This window comes from Anser anser, assembly GCF_964211835.1.
Source record: "Anser anser genome assembly, chromosome: 1".
NCBI classification, from domain to species: Eukaryota; Metazoa; Chordata; class Aves; order Anseriformes; family Anatidae; genus Anser; species Anser anser.
The window spans coordinates 129,459,510-129,479,735 of record NC_139720.1 but is presented as its reverse complement, the minus strand read 5'-3'; the positions used below and the strand labels follow the sequence as shown (position 1 = coordinate 129,479,735).

General features: G+C 41.7%; 1 protein-coding gene across 3 annotated transcripts in view; it reads left to right on the top strand.

The window, feature by feature from the left end:
- REPS2 (RALBP1 associated Eps domain containing 2) overlaps positions 1-19,427 on the top strand; it is a 96,525-nt gene extending 77,098 nt beyond the window's left edge. For all 3 annotated transcript variants that reach the window (XM_083847760.1, XM_083847759.1, XM_083847761.1), the window contains exons 15-18: positions 8,441-8,524; positions 10,654-10,799; positions 12,880-12,985; positions 14,630-19,427. In XM_083847760.1, the coding sequence (XP_083703886.1) occupies positions 8,441-8,524; positions 10,654-10,799; positions 12,880-12,985; positions 14,630-14,698 (405 nt within the window). In that variant the 3' untranslated portion in view covers positions 14,699-19,427. The remainder of the gene's footprint in view (positions 1-8,440; positions 8,525-10,653; positions 10,800-12,879; positions 12,986-14,629) is intronic.
- The last annotated feature ends 799 nt before the right edge of the window (positions 19,428-20,226 follow it).

The following is a 20,226-nucleotide window of genomic DNA, read 5'->3' as shown; positions in this document are numbered from 1 at the left end:
TAATACGTTATTCTGAAGTGTTTTCTTTTTACTACTGTGTATGTGCCTGTGTGTAACTTAACTGACACTTTCTGTAATCCCTAGTAGCATGTCTTACACTTAGCAAATCTGTAGTAGCTGCTTGGTTTTCAGAATAATTTTATTTGTATCAGTTTTCCTTCATCTTCAGATTATAAACAATATGCTGCAAGCTATTGAACAGCCTTTGAACACTGGCAATGTCCTATACCTACCTCTCTTGTTCACTTCCCATGGCATTCTATAGTTATGGCTTTTCTGCTCTTGTTTTTTTGAGGCACAAACTTTCAGGGGTTTTGGACTCTCCAGGTGATGGTATGTAAACCAGACAACCTACAGCTTGTTGAAATATCCAATATATATATATATATATTTTTTTTTTCCTGGGCTTGTAGGAGACTGGATTCAGTGGCCCCGGACTTGATCCTGTGTTCCTAACTTAATGGAACACAAGTCATCAATTAAACACAAGTCATCGAGGAGAAATGAAATAAGTGGTCCCAGAACTTTTGTGCTGATCCAGGGTGTACGCAGAAAAACAGTGTAACTTTTAGAGGTGCTAAGAATTGTGATAGGAAGCCAGCAGCACACATGGCTGATTTTCAGTGGCACAAATTTCAGACAGGAAATAGCTTTGGGTGCTCATGAATAACATTCCTCTGGAGCTGAGCTGGAACCGAACATGTGTATGCACATCTCGTATAAGCCTCTATTATTATTATTTTTTTTAGTGGAAAACAAAATAATACTTTTTACTATTGGCTTTTAAGCCTACAGAAGCCATTTACTGCTGCTGCTTACTATGGGAGATTTAGTGACATATTTACGTTAATAGGAATTATGGATAAACACTGAAGAGCAAATATAGGTTTAGGATTTTTTCCAACATAGCTCACTATCTGCAGTGTTGCCCAATTAGATCAACACTCCTTTATTTGAGTTACTCTATTTCAGTACCTTCCTGTCCTTTAATGGGGTATCCTGCTTGTGCTATATAAGGGGATTTGAAAACAGCGGGACTGGAAGAAAACCCTGTATATCTTGGCTGAAAAATCTGATGTTCTTAGTCTTTTTTCCCAGAGTCTAAATTTTAAGTCTGTTGGTTTTGTAAATTAGCGCTGATTTGTGCTGGATTTTTATTTCCTAGAGACCCTGGAACCTGTTTTCCCCACTGGTTCCATGCTGGCAGTTTTGATGGGCACTGAAAACAATTACAGACTAAGGCAAAGTGGTCAAGTGAAGTTGGAGTAGACAGGCAGTTGTTAGGATAGTCAAATTGAAGTATCCTGATCACCTCGCAGCTCTGAAGATTAAAATCTCCCTGCGTTATATGAGCTCAGAGTTAAGCTGTCAGTTTAGTGGCCATCGTTAGCGTTAGTTATTATTGATTTGGTGAAATCACGGAAACAAAGTGCTGTGAGGGATGATAGGTGGGTCACCCTTCCCAGTTACAAGCACCTGGCTCTGTTGGAAAGCTGAGATAATATTCTTCTTACTATATCGAATGTTCCGCTCTCAAAATGTTACTTGATACTTCATAATTCCTTGAAGCCCTTTGGCCATTCATCATCAAGACTTGCAAGTGAAAACTGGGACCCAGTTCAAGAAATGTGTCTGTAACAGCAAATTAAGCGTGCCCATGCTGATCTGCGGCACCGAGGCTGAGGGGTGGGGAGGGGAGAGGCTCCCATCCATCCTGCTGAGACTTCTTGTTCTCCTGCATGCGATGGCCACGTGCTGGCTCCATGCTGGGAGCTGGTCCTGAGATCTCCCCTCTGCCAAAGTCTAACTTTGCCTAATTAAAATTGGGAGTCCTGACAGGCTGATCTTGGTATATCTCCCTTGAGTCTTGAATTTTTTCCCCCCTCTTTGACTGGAACAACCCACACTTGCTGGTTCCCAGGTTGCCTCGTATTGTCTTAGCTTTTTGTACGGCATCTGGGTAAAGCCTGAGTTGTATAGAGGATGAGAGAGGGTTTGGTGAGAGGGTTCAGGATTGTTTGGAGAAAATGTTCAGCCAGCTGAAGTGCCTTCTTACTGCAAAATTATGTGAGGAATTTCAAGTGTTGGCAGGACACCTGGACCTTAATGGGAAGGAACTTTTGTTACAGAAGGAAGAAAGAAAGAAAGAAAAAAAGGATTTTGCTTTTGGCAGCCTGCAATTCATGTACATGATTGTATTCTCCCAGGCAACCATATTATATTAAACCAAAGGAATACTCTTTTAGCTTGCGTTTACAACTGCTGTGCAAGAAAATGGTTGGGGGTTTTGATCATCTTTGCAGTTTTGGCCGCAGATTAACATATGTTGTATAATCGGTGCATTAGGTACTGAAGAAGCCTCTAAATAATAAAACTGAAAGTCTTCTGTAACATGAAAGACTTTGCCATCTGCCACTTAATATAATACAAACGGATTATCCTCTTCTGTCGTGAAAATTATATATTAAGTCTAAAACGGCCAGACAAAGTAAATTATGGTTTAAGAAGTGGTTGAAACTAGCGCAGTTAGAATTGAATTTGGGGAGTAGTTGATGGATGCCATAAAATCCTTTCTAAAGAGGTTTCTGGGAGAGTGGAAGCAGGGCAAGTATCTTAATTAAAACGTGTTGTAGTAATTTTTGAACGTGGATTCATATTTATTGTAAAAACAACAGCAAAATAAGCCAAGAATCCAGTGCCTGTATCTGTAGTGGAAGGCACATACCTCTTTCTAGCTTATGTTAATCTGGTTTTGTAGAAGTGGAGTATTAAAACAGATTGCTAATGCTTCCATCTGGGTCCTGTTCTTTCCTTGCGAATGGGCTGAATGCTGCAGCAATTTGTTTGTATTTACTGCCTTTTTCCTAAACCTTATCGCCAGCCCTCAGATAGCTCAGGGAGAGAAAAAGCTTATCAAAACTTCAGAGCTGCACAGTGCTGAGGAAGCAGTCAGCACACTGAGACCCTGGCAGTTTGTTGCATTTGCATCCCTATGGGTTTTCTCTCTGTCTTATCGTTTTCAGTTTCTGTAACAAGCAATAAAAAGAATTGATGATTCAGTTTTGGGTAGACTAGACTCACAAAAACTGGAATTGAGACATCTTGACTTCTTCGGAATTGCCATTAAGCACAAAAATAAGAATGTTTAGAAAGAGGAAAAATACCTCTTAAATGAACTTATGTAGAGATGATAGAAGATTGCAGTGAGCGCATACTGAGCGTTAAGCATATTTAGTATCCTACTTTTTTATACAGATAAGCTCTTCTCAATACTTTTTTGCAAAGCTAAGTAGCGGCACTGTATAGGTAATTATTATGGGCTATTCCAATGAATGCACACTGATAATTTCATTTCTGTGGGTGGTGCTATTGACTACAATGGAACTATTTCCATGTGTAAAGTTAGCCTGGAGCATAAGCGTGGATGAGACTGAATTGTGGGGAAGACTGAACATATACTTAACTCTTGCTAAAAGGCACTCAGGTAACAAAAATATGAAAGCTCCATGAAGACTTTCTATGCTGGGAGACCAGTTTTGGATTGTCTTGAGAAGCGGGTGTGAAGTCTACATATAATCCAGCCTTGTTAAGCAGAAGAAACAGAAATGTAAGCAAAAAACAGTTTTAAAATAATGCTTTCTCTTACAGTTACGAAAATCTTTCATCTGATGCTTTCAAAGCACTTAGTGCTTAAGCGAGCATTACATACTCTTTTAGAAAGGTCCTGTTAAGTATTGTCACGTGGAGCAGTTAGAAGACTATGAATGGCTGCTCCAGGATCAGACCATGAGATAGTGAGCATTTGCAACTCCTAATACTCACCCTAATGATGAGGAATTGTCTGTCCTAATGCTCAATATCGGTCATAGGCCATGGCTTGGTCTCTGGCTGAGGCCATTCTACAGAGACTTTGTTGGCCATTTTAATCTTCTGCTAGAAAGAATGAGGAGGGTAAGACTCTTAGAAAATGCAAGAATGGGGGAATATATGAGTTGGGGAAAAGAAGATACAACCTATTCATATCTGGATGTAGGTCTTTGCAAAGGGAAGCTCTTCAGGAGATTTGGAAGAAGACTCTGTGTTGCTCTTTTCTGTGATCATATACTCTTCTTCCCATAATCAAGATATTATCAGGCCTGGTCTGGAAATTATCTTTTGCATTACTGGTATTGCACACGAGTGGGATTTTCTTTACCCAGCTGCTATAACCCTGGATGCGGACCCAGTCATATCAACACTTCCTATGTCAGCAGCTTGCTCCATTCTGTGGCCATGAGTGAGGCACTTCTGTCTGAGCACCTTCACCCTATTGCAACTGAATTTTCCCTTGGAAGACCATATTCCATAAGCAGTATAATCTCTCTGGGTAGACAAGACTTTAGAAACCTGAATTATTTAATGCACCGCTGAAGAATTTTAAACAATAATGTAACAGTGAGAAGTTTCCGAGACACGGAAAAACTTTAAGGCATTTATTACTTGTGATGGAGGGAGGCAGTTTATTGCTGTGTTTCTGAATGAGAAATGAGTTGCCCAAATACTATATTAAGCATGGTATAAAAACAGCAAAAAAATAAAGGGAACCCACCTTAATGGAACCTGATGGATCACCTTTTCCTTACACCCTACTATAAGAGCTCAGATTGGAGTATCTTGGAGCCAGTCTCACTTGACCTGTCACCAGAAGGCTACAGGGACTGGCTTTCACCCTGTGTCCAAATCAGTGAAGGGGAGGAAATCTGTGAGGAATCCCTCTGCCAAAACAAAAACCAGGAGTTAGATGCCATTGTCAGTGCCATGTTTTGTCCAAAATTATTGGACTGTTTCCCTGCAGAGGGCTAAGCTTCCTCCTATGGAATATTCTCCGTGTTCTCTCAGTAGTCAGTGAGGCAGGAGTTAACACTCTGCAAGGAGAAAGTTCAGGCTCCCAAATCTTGTATTGCAGTTGGAAATCTCCCACGTCTGCTTGGAGGACTTTTTCCTTTAAAATGTGTGTGGGGAGGAACCAGCGCGCAAACATCTTTGTAAAGCATCTCAAACCTCGCCTAGGGGACTTTGTTGGGTTGTTGAATCAGCAAACCTTCTTTGCATTGGCGCAAGTTGCAGTTACACAAAATATTTCTGCCTGGGTTAAGTGGTGTCAGTCTCTGAACAAAATCCACTGCAGCAGCATAACGATATTTTTTATGCTCAGACACTTGTGTCAGAGGCCCATCACTGAGGGCTGGGGACTTTTCCATAGGTGGGAGCTCAGCTCTGCCGGCCAGTCATTAATGTGCGGACCCAGCTTCTGCGTGACCAGCAAAGGAGACACTCCAAAGCACTGAGGCTTACCTTGCCCAGCACCTGCTGTCTGCACACCTCGCGGGGCGGGATCAGTCTGCAGGCTCTGAATAATATGGACAGCTATTTTTTGGTGTTCTCCTCGAAGCCAAACACTCAGAAATGGCCTGTTCCACGTGCCACTAGGTGGCACTTGAGGGACATGGCAGTCGCTTGGTTTTATTCATTATGCGTGAGCTGCGTCACCAGAACTAGTTCTTTTTTAAAATTTTTTGGTCAAATGTACTTATGTATTTATATTTACCATCTGCCTTCTCCAGCCAGCCCCTGCCCTGCTGCCTGCTGAGCTTTACACGCCAGCCTGCGTGCAGTCCTCGCGCCAGCCTGGTGGCCCAGCCACTGCTCTGCAGACCAGGAGCTGCCAGAGCTGCTAGGCTGACAGCCGCATCGCAGCACTCAGCTGCTGAAAAAAATATAGATGTTGTATCGTTGGGAACTGCCTTATCAAACAGTTGAAAATTTTGAAAACTCACCCTTCTGGCGTCAGTACTCCAATTTATATTTGCTCTCACCAGAACAAAAAGTTTACTCTTTTTTTCTCCTTTCAGTTTTCTGCAGGTTAAAACAATGTTCTCCTGCAATGAGGCCAATTTTTAATATCAGTTTTTCTGCAGCAGTTTTTGCTTTTTTTCACTTTTTTTTTTCTCTCCAGGTTCTTTATCTTATTCTAACTTTAATTTTCATTCGTATTTGCAATTGACATTGTAGAGTATGTCTCTGTTTAGTTACTTCTACACTGCTTGAGCAGTTGGTTTTTGAAAGCTGCATTTTATCTACACATGAAAGGGGACCAAACCTCTGTTATTTTTTTCCATGCTGTAGAATAAAGTGCTGTATTCTTGCTTCTGATGCAAGGTTTAATATAGACTCCAGTAAGAGTGTGAGCACCAGAAGCCGCCTGTCTGGCCAGGTTAGGGGGATGTCTGGTGCCCCCAGCCCAAGGAAGGTCATTCAGAGCTGGTTCTCACATGTCCCTGTCATCGCACTGCGTTTTGCAGCAAAGCTATACCATGAGGGCTTCATAGTGTACCTATTACACGGCTCTCTGAAGACTGTGTTTATTCTTCCTGCCCCTAAATGAGTGATTTATCAAAGTGATGTGATTTGGGACCAAATTTATTGTGTGGCTCTGTTGGGTATTTGAGCTTTGCTATCCCCAAATCATTCATGAAAGCCCCATAGATCTTCCCATGCTGCTGTTAACAGTGCTCAGACCCTTGATTTCTTTCAGATATATAAAAAGTGGTGGTACAAATCAGAGAGGTTATGGGCTATTCACATTGCTGATAAAGAAATGCTATGTTACATTAAATGCATTTTTAAAGGTCTTTGCTTTGTGTAGACAGAAAAAAAAAAAAGATTGCTTTTTCCATTTTACTCTCCTATTTGTACCAGAAATCAACAGATATAAAAGAAGCTCTTCAATCCGTGAAAAAAGGTTTGCAGAATTGAAATGTTAGTATCTAGTAGCTATTTGAAATCCAAATACTTAAGATATTAATATTCAAATACTACTGGAAAGTCACAGTGTGTTTATTTTTATTATACCATCAGATAACACTACAGATGTAGCGCACTTGGAAGAGGGGGAGAGATGTTGTCAGCCAAGACACATTTTCCTCCTCTCCAGAGGAATTTCACATGCATTTAAAAAAAAAAAAAAAAAAGGATCACAAATCTCACTCCTCCGTATAAAAGTTCAACATCGTACAGTTGAAGAGCAGCAGTAACCTGGCAGAACTGCTTGTCCCCTGCAGCCTTCTGTAGAGCTCTTACTGGTTTTGTTATGAAAAAAATGGAAGTGCTATGGGGAAAAAAAAAAAAGTCCTTCCTTTTAAAATATACCGAGTTGTGTCCATTCTGTCATTTTTTAACCTGTGGTTAAGCCCTATGAAACTTGTGACCACTCCACAACTTGATGTGTCTAGGCAGAAGCCTCCTGGCAAGAGCAAATTCGGTTCTTCAGTGTGTGACAGGTTATTATTTTGGCTAAAATCCTGGCCCCTTTAAAGTCTGAGGTTTGCCTTGAAATTTTTATTTTTAAACCCAGGCTTTCACCTGGGTAGAAGCGAGCCTTTTTTGAGGAGCGAGCAGGATGGCAGGCTGCCTGTCCTGCCTGGGGGCCGTTGTCAGCTTGGCTCCGACTTGACAGGAGCTGGGAAAGAGGAGAGGAGGCAGGCTGCGAGTGCCAAGTGCCCTCAGCCTCCCCGCTGCTGCCTGCTTTCCCCGTCTTCAAAAGGCAGCTGATGCTTTCTGGACAGAAAACAGCCGTGCCCTGTTTACACCGTGTTTGCTGTAGCATGCCCGGGGACAGGCAGCTCCGAACCCCGGTGCCCTCCTGTAGCAGATGTGCTCTGCCGCGTCCTGCTGGGGCAAATCGAAAGGTGCTGGAGGATCTCAGGACAAGATCCTCCAAGGCAAAGCCAAGGGTTAGCCCTCTCTGCTAATTTTCTTTTGTGTCAGATGCGCCAGGGGGAGGGTGTTGTGGTTTGCTGAAGTGTAGACCTGTGTTTTGAGTGTTCAGCTTGGTTTCTGTTCGAAACAGGAGAAGGGGGAAAGAAAGGAAGAAGATTGTTTGGCTTCTTTTATGACTTGTATTTTGAGTATCTTTATTGGAATTTTTGGTATAATTCATACTTTCTCACTCCAGCCTTGCCAGCTTCAAAGACAGAGGCTTATTCCAATGAATTTTCATCAGTTTCAGGAGATGATAAGGTGACAGGGCGCAACCAAGGTCTTTCCAGTTTTTATCCACCCCACCTTGTTTTTTTCTTTGAGCGCTTAGGCCTTAAGGATAGCTCTAGAAGAAACTCTGGTTACCAGGTCGTTTATATTCGGAGACGTGATTCCTAACTTTTCACAGAAAAACTTTCCTCTTGTTTTCCTAGCACAATAAAATGCAAGAAAATAGTTTCATTACAAGTCTCGAAAAGACATATGTCATCCATTCAGCTGTCATCCTAGACCTCTTATTTCTCCTACTGTTGAATTGTTAAAGTAACTTTTCTTTTGTGTATAATGTTTCCTTTCATTGACGTTATTGTATGTGACTGCTAGTCACTTTCTGGGTGTCGCAATGACTGATTTGTTGTTACAGACAGAGCAAGTATCCGAGGTTGAATTACACCCTCAGATGAATAGACCCCCGTCACAGGCAGAAGAAAACAGCTCAGCAAAAAAGGTGAGACCTGCATATGTTGTGCCATTGTTGAGTGATTTGCCCTCATCAACAAATGTAGTTGTTTCAAGTTTTAAAGCAATTAAACCGGGGGTTAGAGTTACGTTTTTACATGTTTGCTTTCTCGGGAGGTCAAGACGCTAGAGAGAACTGGGATGGTGCGTCACATCAGCTCCAATAAATCATTAAGAAGGCTTTTAGTACACACACACCAATGCATGTGCTTTAAGAAAGGCAGCTTACCATTTGTTTCAAATCAACAGGGGCCTTAAGGGACACAAAAAAAAGAGTTTGATTGTACTTGACCCCTGTCTCACTGTAATCCTTCCAAGTTGTGATGCGGTTCTTGCTTCCAGTTATTAAGGGTTTGGTTTTGATGTAAACACACCTGTTTGCTATGAGGTCAGGATCTGCTTCTAAATGTACGTAGAATGGGGGAGATTTGCTCAAAGCATTTGCTTAAGATGTATGATTTCTGACTTCTTTCTGTGTGAACGCATACTTTGCATGCAGCAATCACTGAAGGTGCAGTGGCACTCTTCATAGAGCCTGGCTTATGGATAGAGCGGCCCTGGCAATGTCTCTGAGTGTTTCCCTGCTCCGTGGCAAGGTTGTTGGCACAGTGCTGACTCCCTTTTGAAGGGCTGGTGCAACAACAGCCAGCCAAAGAGGGGTCTGTTTTTAGGTATTGGGTATTTCTTCCAGTACTGTACTTGAAATGGAAGAGGGATTACTGCTATGGATTTTGTAGTGTTTTGGCAGTTTAAGGTCAACTGGGATTGCATATTTGGAATCCCACCAGTTTGTAGGTGTTGAATGCATGCACAAGTACCTTGCATTGTGAGTTTGCAGGGAGCTGTAGGATTTCAGAACACAGTATTATCTGAGACCTATGCAGTGCTGATGTCCTGATTAAAAGATCTTCTAATATTTTAAATTGCTTTTAAAGTAATGGCAGAAATGTTTTTAACTTCTAAACCCCTTGTCTCCTTATAATTCTAATTCCTCTAATAATTTTAATCCTTGTAATTCTAACTATTGATGGTCTTAAATTTTTTTCATACTGTGTCAGTCATAGTAGCCTCTTCTGCTGAGTCAGGCTGTTTACCACAGTTCTTTTTCTTATGATTGCTCGGTCATTAAATGCGTCCTTGTTTAATTTTTTTCTTGTTTTATTAACAGTTGGCCAAAATAGTGACCCAGTAGCACAAACAGTCTGACCCAGTAACATACACTCTGCAAGTGATAGTAAAATTTGATCTCTGGTCTTGACTGTGACACTAAATGTGTAACCTTTGTCATATCACTTCAGTGTTTCAAGTCTTAACTTTTCCATTCATGAAATGGGGCAGTAATAGTTATGTCACTTGTAGAAGAGCCCTAATAATAAAATGCACTGAAAGTCACGCGTTTATATTTCAGTATTAAAACAGATATAAAACTTTAAAACCACTTCACATTGCAAAAGGAAGGATGTCTTAATTTAAAAGAATGAAAACACTTCTTCATTAAAGGCATGACGACTTTTTGTTTTACCTGCAGACCAGACTCTCTTTTCGATGTAACTTATCAAGAGAAATAACCGGACTTCCACGCTTTCAACATGTTAATTTTGCATGGGTGATTTTAAAACTGTCTTTCTAAGCTCGTTTCTGTGTTGCTTCATGTAAGAGAGTAGGGGATGAGAAGGAAGAGGCTGCGTGCCAGGTGGGTAAGGGACTGAGGTAGAAGCTGTGATGCAAGTGATTGATCCTTACCAATTATGAGCATAATTAAAAATAAGTCTTGCGGTGGTCCTAATGTTTTTGAGCCAACTGGGGGCTAGTACATCCATTCATACCCCCTCCCCAAATGCAGACCTATGCAATCCAGTGCTGAGGAGCCTGTCGTCCAGGTGAAGACAAAACTCTAGCGTAATTGTTTCATTCGTTAAGGGGTTGTAGGAGTTATTGTTTCTTCGAACAAAGTCAAAAACCCGAGAGGCTATTACCAAATTTAAATTAAGCCCTGTACCACTTTAAATTATGAAACCTTAGGCCAGATGTCAGCAATTTCTGTGTCACAAGCACTCCCCAGCCTAGTGACTGGACACATATGGCCTGACTTAACTTTGCTGTGCTTCTCCCTTGCAGGAGGTTGTTCTCGTTCAGCCGCCCTCCAAACCCGCCCGCAGGAAGCTTCGGACGGAGACACAGGGGCTGGAGACCCCCGAGCTTTCTCCCACTATAAACGTGACTTCTTCCTTGCCAGCAGTCAAGCCTCACCTCCCAGTCCAAAAGTAAACAACTTGTACCACACGTGACAAACTGCGCCATGAAATCTGATGTGGCAGGGTTTGCTCTTTGCATAATTTTGTGCTTAATAGTTCTGGTTTTGGGAATACTTCACAAGATGCAGGTCTCTGAAATCTACATCTGTCCAGTCCAGTGCAGGATAAGTTTATAGTGACGATAAGTCAGTAAGCCTCTTGAAAAGGTACTGCTTTGTCCTGCCTCTGCACCTAGTAGACATGTCTGAAGAGCAAGCCTTGCTGTTCAATCAACATCTCTATCACAACTCCTTTTAGCTCTGTGGGTGTGTGTTTTTGCACAAATCTTTGCACAAATCTGGAATTTTGCTCATTCGTTTGGACAGATAGAACCAATTCAGTGCCCAGGAAACTGAGTCATGAAATGCTTGATATTGGTCATACCCATGTGATATTTCTTCATCGCAAGGAAGGTTAGGAATGAGCTTGCCGCTGGTGTAAGCCATAGACCACTTGTGACAATCCAATAATTGCCAAACCCAACATGTGTTGTTTGTTCTCATAAATACAGCTGTTGAAGCTGTCAGCAACAAAGACCTGTAGGATTTCGGTATATGTTTATTTAATAGCAGTGCTGAAGGGGCTTTATAAATAGTAAGTGAAGGTACTGGAAGCTCTTTTGGGTCTATACATCTCCCTCAACCAAAACAATGTGCAAACATTATAGCCTGCCTTCACCCAAAGCCTTGCAAAGACCTCTGGTTCAATCTGAAACAAAACCAAGATGCCCAAATCAGTTGAGCAGTTCTTGGCAAACTGTTTGTCAGCAGACTGAATCTGTGCTGCATAAATGGAGATTAGAATAAATCATAAGACTCCTAGGATGCCTTTAAAGTGCTATTTTGTGCTTTGGGAGTGCATATTCCATAGTGGTTCAAAGAACAGATAATAGCATTTGTTAACATCTCAACTTAATCCTGTCTTGTCTGTATCTTTCCCGAAATGTTTAAATGACCATGGGGTTGTAATTCCTTGTTTGTTTGTTTTTTTCCCTGTAATTATTACTTTATAGTCTACGGAGAGTGATTTGAAGCAAAAACTGACAGTTCACTGGAAGATAATAGCATAAAGACCAGACCGTGCTGTGAAGCAGACTCTTGCAAAGATCAGTGTCATCAGCTCTGTTAAGAGAAAGAGCTAATGGGGACTTTGTACCATTATGGACCTTATTTGAATAGGACATCTGGTTTAGGTTAAATTTGTCACTAAATAGCTTTTGATGCTTCATGTAAAACTTTAAAATAATGTATATGAAAAAGGGCTTGGATATCCAGCCAGTATTTTCTATATTTTTTTTCCTTTTTTCTCTCGCTACCTCTGTCTCTTAGAGCAGTTGGTCCTTATGTACTAAGTTGGCAGTTTTTGTACCCATCTGCCTGACTGCAGTTTCCTCCACACCAATCACCATGGGCTGTGGAGTCATAATAAGAAGAAGAGATAAATCTTTTATTTAAGCAGCAAAAGAGATGAGGCAATTTCATAAGTCATCTGCCTGTTTCTGTTTGTGACATCAGGTGGTTTCAGTGAAAGTGACTGTTTTGAAAAAGAAAATTAATCTTTTTTTTTTTTAAGTGAAGCAATATCAGAATCAGCAGTGCCTTGAAAAATCTGAGACAGCATTTTCATGCAGATGTCGTTTCTTTCTGAATAGAATGATTTTTACATTTTCTTTTAGCCACTCCTGAATTTTAAATTCTACAAGTGTCTGAAAACAGCTGAAGGACAGATACTGCAATAAGTACAGCTATGCAAGGATTATTCTTAAGCTGAATCCAACTGCAGTGATTTTAAAATAACTGAGACAGCCTAAAATGTTTCTGTCATTCAGATTAACAAGCATGGCCATTTTACTTTCAAATAGCCCACCTGATTCAGTCATCTTATTTTAGTGTTAGGTTTTTCCTTTCATAAATGTGTAGTTCATACCTTGTCTTTGAAATGTAGTCCAGTGTGTATAGAGTATAGATGCACAAAATGGGTGGCTGGTCTTCTGGCATCAGCCACCATTGAGGCTCTTAATTGAAATGTTTTGTATTTATCTGTCTGGCAGACCGTCTTCCAAGCAGAAAAGGGCTATTCAGACTGCTATACGAAAAAACAAAGAAGCCAATGCTGTGCTCGCCAGGTTGAACAGTGAGCTCCAGCAGCAGCTGAAGGTAAGGAACACACTGAAAATCAGTGACAAAGCTCCCTGCAGTCGGTTTCTGGAGGAGAATAACTACACTGTATGCGTGGCTAGAATGAGACTTTCTAGGAAAAGTTACAACCTGTGTGCGTACAGCTCCATTGGCAGTTAAAGTCTGAAGGAGGAATCTTGTCTTTCTGAAAAGTTTGGGTAATCTGATGGTATCACCCAGTGCAGAAGAGCAACTCAAGGTGTAGCTTTCTTGTCTGCTGATCAGTTGTGCTACATAGCTGTCTTCTGGTGTACACGGACTGGCTAAGCCATGCTCTTTTTGTGAACATCTAATACTGATTTTTAGTGTTGTCTGTTGACTTGTCTTTAAACATGTTCTCAAGGAGCTACTTTCTTATAAATACCAGTTCTGTTTTTTCTGTTGTCTCAGTTCAAAGATAGTACCAACTTCAGCTTTTCATCTGCTACAGCTTTTTCTTCCTAGCATATTATGAACACCCTTGTCTGAAAAGGGAGGTGAACCCTCAGTTGCACTTTTTCTCCGGTCAAGATGAAAGTCTGTTTATGTTCAACTTAATATATATTATTTTTTAGCTAGCTTTCAGGGATCTCCCAAGAGTAATGGAGAGTGGATGCTCTGTTCTGAAATCATAGCAAAATATAGGACAGTGATTGGAATAAGCATGGAGATGAAAGCTTTTGATGACAGCACATTGCCATCATTAGTTAGCTCAGTGTAGCTATAGTCTGGTTTTCTTCCATACGCTATCTTCAGTGTGCTTAATTTCCAGTCCCTTCACAAAATAGACCTCTGGTATTCCCTGCATTTTACCTGCAGGACTGTGGAAAGATGGAGAGATTTAAGTTCATAGAAGAGCGGAAAACTGAACTTGTCCTTCAAGTCGTATTGCTGCCTGGAAACTTTCTGCTGAAGCAGGGCCTTGTTCTTACAGGAGCCAGCAGACATTATGGGCATGTCTCAGGCTCCGTGAGCTTGCCCTGACGCGAGGGGAGCACAGGGTGGAGGCCTGCCTGCTGCTGAGGGCACTGAAGGCTTGGGGAATCAGCCCAGCTCTTCGATGGGACATCAGCAGGAGCCAGGTCTCAGAGCAGGGGCAGCCTCAAGACCAGGAGAGGCTTTCCCCAAATCCCAGATCCCCAAAACCGCTACAGTCGGTTTCTGACCCAGGCTGATGCTCTCCCTGCCAGGGCTGCCAAAGAGGCAGACTGCAAAGGCCGTTTCATCTCCGAGTGGCCAGATCTTGTACATTTGCAAAATGAAAGAGCTTGGTTGTAGGAACCAAAAATTCTCAGAAAGTAGTTTTGAGGGAAATGCGATTTGAAAATAAACTGGTTAGTTTTTTTGGTAAAAGTGCTGAATTCCAGCTGTTTCTCTGCATCCCAAGCCATTCCCCTGGCTGATGTAGGACCACTCCTCTCTGTGATTGCCTGAGCAAGTAGTTGAACCTCCCTGTCGCCCTGCTACAAGGACTGCTGTGGGGGGTGGCTGTGTGGTAATGTTTCAGGACAGCAAGGAGAGTTAGTGCAAGGGCAGAGCCTCAAGCCCCTGGGCAGCTCAGCACCAGTGGTTTGCCCTTCAGTGGTGCAGTGTGGTGTGTGCAAGTGCCAAAAAAGTTAGGGCACGTCTCCCTGCATCCTCCAGGAGGTCCACAAGGAGCGAATTGCCTTGGAAACGCAGCTGGAGCAGCTACGTCCCGTAACCGTCTTGTGACCCCCGGCGGGGCGTGCAGCAGCAGCAGAGCTCGTGCATCAAGAGCCTTGCTACGACTGTGGCACGGAGCAGCTGCGCGGAGCGTCCGCCGAGGTGACTGCAGTGAGGTGACAGGCTTGTCGCGTCTCCTCTGCACCCTGCCGTGCCTGCTTGCCTTTGCAGATGAAGAAGGTACAGAAAGCAAATATCAAACTGTCGGATATTTCTGCCTGGGAGGGGGGTGTCTGCCCCCTTCCCTCCCTTTTCCCAGCCTGACGTGTAAATGCGGTCTACCACTGAAATGAGTAACCTAAGAGTATTTTATTTATGTAAAGAATTCCCGATTTATACATATTCTTGCAACACTTCCTGTCCCGGTTCTTGAGAGGTACATCATTCCCGAAGTCTTGCTTAAATTTAAAACTCATCCTTTGTGGTGGGTTCCTGGTTGATACCGATTCCTGTAAGATGGTAGAGACCCGTGGATTGAACGTACAAGAGGAGTAAAAGTCACCAGACATACAGTCTTTATCAGCAATCACGTGTAAGATAATTATTTTCTTAGCACTGTTTATTATTCAATCACGGATGTATTTTAATGTTAGAAAACTTGTATTTTATAAGTTACATATCATAAGAGAGAACAGTAAAAAAATATTAAAATTGTATAATTTTGGAAATTACAAAAAAAAATACTGTTTTTGAGCTATAACTCTTTCCTGTCACCAATGTTTGATCACTTGCGATTGCCAGTGTCTCTGCATAACTCTTTTTTTTTTTTTTTTTTTTAAACCAACAGCATATTTCTAACAAGGTGTTAAAAATGCATTCCGGGCATTTTTGCAAAAGCTGTTCTAAGTATATTTATATTAGTCTGCTTTGTTGTCTTAATGGCTGCTGATTTGTGTTAAGGATGTGTACAAGAACTGTATTTCCAATAGAAGCAAGATAGCAAAACTGCTACATATGAAGTTATAAAACGTTTGAAGGAAATAATTGCCTTCTAAAGCAGGCTTTCATTAAGGTTCCTTTGCACCTCACTGGAGATGATATTGATAGGATGAAGCTGCTAATGCTCATCTGTTTTTCCAAGTGAAGAAGCACAAATTATTATTATTTTTTTTTTACCTGGGTCTGGTCCAAAGCCAACTGAACTCTCTGGGATTTTTTTCCGTGGAGGCAGTGGTCATTGGCTTCGGTCTCAGTTCTTGCAATGGAAGCTGTCTAAGCAACATTGGTTTATTTCTTGGGCCAATACTGTTATGCTGGACAACCTCAGACATACTATCACCCCTGCTCCCTTCATGGGTATGATGATTGCTTCACTGCTGGGAAAGTTCACCTACTTATTATCCATCTTAAACATGATGCTGCATGTTTCGTATCCCGTTGTATCCTGTTGCTCGATGACCTGAGTATACACCTTGCAAAAACTGTGCAGCAGGGTTTTTTGTTGTTGTTTTTTGATTGTTTTTACCATTTTTTGTCTGATGCCTCCTCACAGTAGCTTTAGGACGTCTCTGGGGTAGAGAGGAAGGAGAAATAGGTTTAAAATAGCTTGTTGGCCTCCATTCAGGCTGTGTCATGGCATGGCTGCAGTGAGGTATCAGAGGACGTGGAAGCAGCCAAAAGTTTTGTTGGGAGATAAGTAAGAATGACGTCAACAGGAATGTTTAAAGTGTTGAGAAAACGGGTTACTTTTGCTGAAAGGGATATGGATGTGGTATGTGGATCCAGAGGTCTAAAGGTGAAAAGAAGCATTTGCAGAATTGTTAACAAAAATTGTTTTTGTAATGCACTGCTTTCAATTCATCTAAATGTCAGTGTGTGAACGAGCAACAGCCCTTTCTCTGGATTTGGAACTTTTTTGTGTGTGACTGTTGGCATAGCTGGAGTCAGATGATCATTCTTCATCAATGACAAAATGTGAAAGCTGCAAACTTCCAGGAAGCTGCAGAAGAGCTACTGTCCTTGCGCTATCAGTGGTGCTGTTCAGAAGTTATCGTCATTTATTTCGTATGTTCTTAACACTGAGTCGTTCCTGAGTTTTTAAGGATGTTAAGTGCTCTTTCTTTGTTTGCTTTTTAGTTCTTGCATTGTCATTTGGTTAATAAACACCTGCTACTCAATTGGAAATAATCATCTGGCACCTTTTGTTTTTTCTATGTGATTTTTAAGGAATGCTTTTCAATGATTACAAAGAAATATGCATGTTGTGATTTTAAGGCAGTGAGTGACTTTCTTATGTTTGATGGAAGACCACACTAGAGGAAGACCCCATTTATTTCACTCAGGTTATTCATTGAATAGATGGCGTTCAAAGAAAGAGTGGAAAAGTCTGTTCTGTATGTCCTTTTCAGATGTTTCCTTTTTAAGGTACAGGTGTTCGTTCAACCTAAAATACCTGGTTACCGACAAAGAAATGCTTAGTTGTTAGTCTACCACCGGAGTTAATAAATTTAAAATGTGACTATCACTGAGGTTGCACTTTGAGGGGTGTAATCAAATTCCATACTTAGCTTCAAGGCCTAGAAAGTGAGTTAATTTGTAATCTGTTTGGTGTAGTATTGGCTATGATGATGATACTAAACCAAGACATTCAAGGAGAAGTGCTGTGTTATACATATCCTGCATGAAATTGTTCTTCTGTATGTCTCAGTACTTAAGCATTTGTGCATATCCCATCCAAAATGATAAAGTGTCTGCTCTTGGGAAGCTGTTACCATTTTGAGAAGGAGAGGAGAAAGCATAAGGAAGCTCTGTTTCTGGCAGATGCTCCATGTGGCCATGTACATGGCTACTATTAACAGAGCCAGACAGGTCAAAATTCACATCTAAATCCAGTATTACAGATTTTGTCAAAAAAAAAAATCATTGGGAAAAAAAATGTGGGAACAGAGAAATCATCACTTCTTGATGATTCTCTTCACTCTTGAAGAGACTTTACTTTGTGGAACTTCAGATGGGAGCAACTAGGGTGCTTCTAGACCTGGGGCAGAACATCTGGCAGAAGGAGATTCCTCAGTGTTTAGGGCACTTCTGTGGACTCTGGGAGACTGATCAACTTTAAGCCCCTGACATGCCTGGCCCAGAACAGCAACTAAGACCTGGGAGCCCAACCAGGAAGCAAGAGCAGTATCCCATGCACCAAGTCTTGCTTTCCTTGATTCACAGTTTCTGCAAGCATTTGTGCAGAGCAGAGGATCTCCAGCAAGGAATGGTAACTGGGGACAGAAGCTAGAACATGGCTTCCTCGTGTCTGAGAGGATGTGCTGAGCGTGAGCCTGGTGTCCCTTTCTAAGTCTTTGCTTTCCTGCAGCTATTTGTTTGGACAATTAAACAGTTTTGTCCACAAGACAAGACTAGGCAGAGCAGGGTCTTAAACAGGCTCTTGCTTACAGCCCAGATAAGGATTTTCCATGGTATGAGACTGTGTATGTATATGTGTGCACTCACATATCTTCCTTTTGATCATGTATTTCTTTATAGATCTCTTCATGTTTGTTACATCTGATACCTTTCTATGAGAGATTTGTTTCAATATGTGGTAGTTCAGTGCTGAAAGAAGAAAAATGCCCAGCTAAGTGCAGTGAATGGTTGCCTTTGTAGATCAAGCCATCTTTACTTGAGCCTTTAAATATAAACAATAACCTAGTAATTAAGCGAGGTGAGCAGTTTCTACTTGTTCAAACAAACGGCCTGTGAACAAACATTAATCCTTAACAATCAGTGTCCTTCTCCGAGTTATTAAATTAATACTAGATGCAGAGGAAACATTATCACCTCTTCCCAGAGAGTTTTCCATTCTCTCTTCCAGAGAGTTCTGCTGATGTAGCAGAAATGTGAATGATGTAGTGGATCCAGCCCTGTCGTTAAGTCAGCAAATACCCTTCTTAACTTAGCAAATTGTCTCCAAAGTGCTCCTATGTACGAGGCAGTGGTTTTGCTGCTGGGAACTCTGCAGCCACACTGGGGAGAGGAACTCGTTCAGCTTTCATCCAGGCATACACTGCTTGATGCTGTCAGGGCTAACCAGCCAGGGCGATGACGACTCGCGCCGTAAAATGGCCCCACCGGGATGGCTGGGGTCAGAAGTCTTCACAGGAAGCATTTAGGATGGACATGATATGGAAATCACCTTTTGCTGGTACATAAGCTGCTTTCCTCCCACCTGGGCTTCCAGGACAGGAGAAAGACAGTCGAGAAGTTTCTAGCCAGGGGTTGAGGGGTGTCAGTTTTCCAGCACCATCAGCCCTTTGGCCCTCAGCGCACACAGTCCTTGACAAGAAAATACGCAGTGTTATGAAAGTCAGACGGGAAAGAGGCCCTAGTGAAGACATATTTTATTGACTAAAGAGTAAAAGTATTTTTTCAGCAAACAAAAATCCAAATGATGTAGTACCTCTGAGAAGAAATGTATTTTGAAGCTTTTTCCAGTTATCTTCTTGATAATGTGCTATGGACACACGCATTATGTTTTACTCTGTTATTGATTTTTTTGATGTAAAAATCGTATTGCGAGCATTATCATTGTTAATCTAAAAAAATACCCTGAGGCTATTATATATTTGAATTTTAACTTATAAAGTAGATAGCCAGATTTAAGCAATTTGTTTTCACAGCTGCAGAACATCCATGCGGTAAGCTGCAAAATGTATAGTGCTCTATACTATGCCCATCTAATTTTGGAAAATGTATGTGATATGGAACTGGGTGCTACATTAAAATAAAAACGTCCAATAACTTCAAATTCTCTCGCTTTTGTGGTTTTTATTTAGGATGTCGATTGTGCAGATCTGACAGGAGGATAGTAAGTGTGACTCACTATGGAACAAATACGGGGTTGCGATGGCTGACCTTCAACTATGAAAGATGAAATCACTTAGGCTGGGATTGTGTGTACGTGAGAGAGAGACGAATAGAGACTTATTTAAAGTGAAATCACATTTCCGTAGGTTTCAGTTAAGTCAATACTTCATCTTTACTTTGTCAGGCCTCACTTTGTCAGAATTCAGGCTTAGCTCCATGATAAACCTGAAGAGGTACACCCTTCTCTAACCTAGATGGCATAAGCACAAAGGAAGAGTCCTTCCCGTGGGCACCCCAAACCCTTGGCCTGGAGGTGCCCAAGCAGGAGCAGTGAGAGGACCCAAGTTGTTGTCCACCAGCACCCCAGCGATCATTGTTTTCTGTCCCCAAGGCTGCCAGGTGGGTCCCAAGGGTGGCCCATCAACTACGAGAGCTGAAACTAAATGGGGAAAAGAAAAGCATTTGAAGAGCTGGCCTTTATGGGCAGGGAGCTGGAGGGGATGGTGCATTTCTACTCTCTAACTAGCGTGATTTTCAAGAATTACGTCCCAGCTATCCAAAGAGCAGGGCTTTAAAAGAGGAAATAATTAGTGATAAATTAATTTTTACAGCATTAAGCCATGACAAGAGATGATTTATTGCCCTGGAAGTATGTCTCTAGTGCACGTGAGGCACAAGGCCAAGGCACTAAAAACTTGTAAATATCCTGTAGGGAGCTATTCAGCATTGGCAGCAGGATG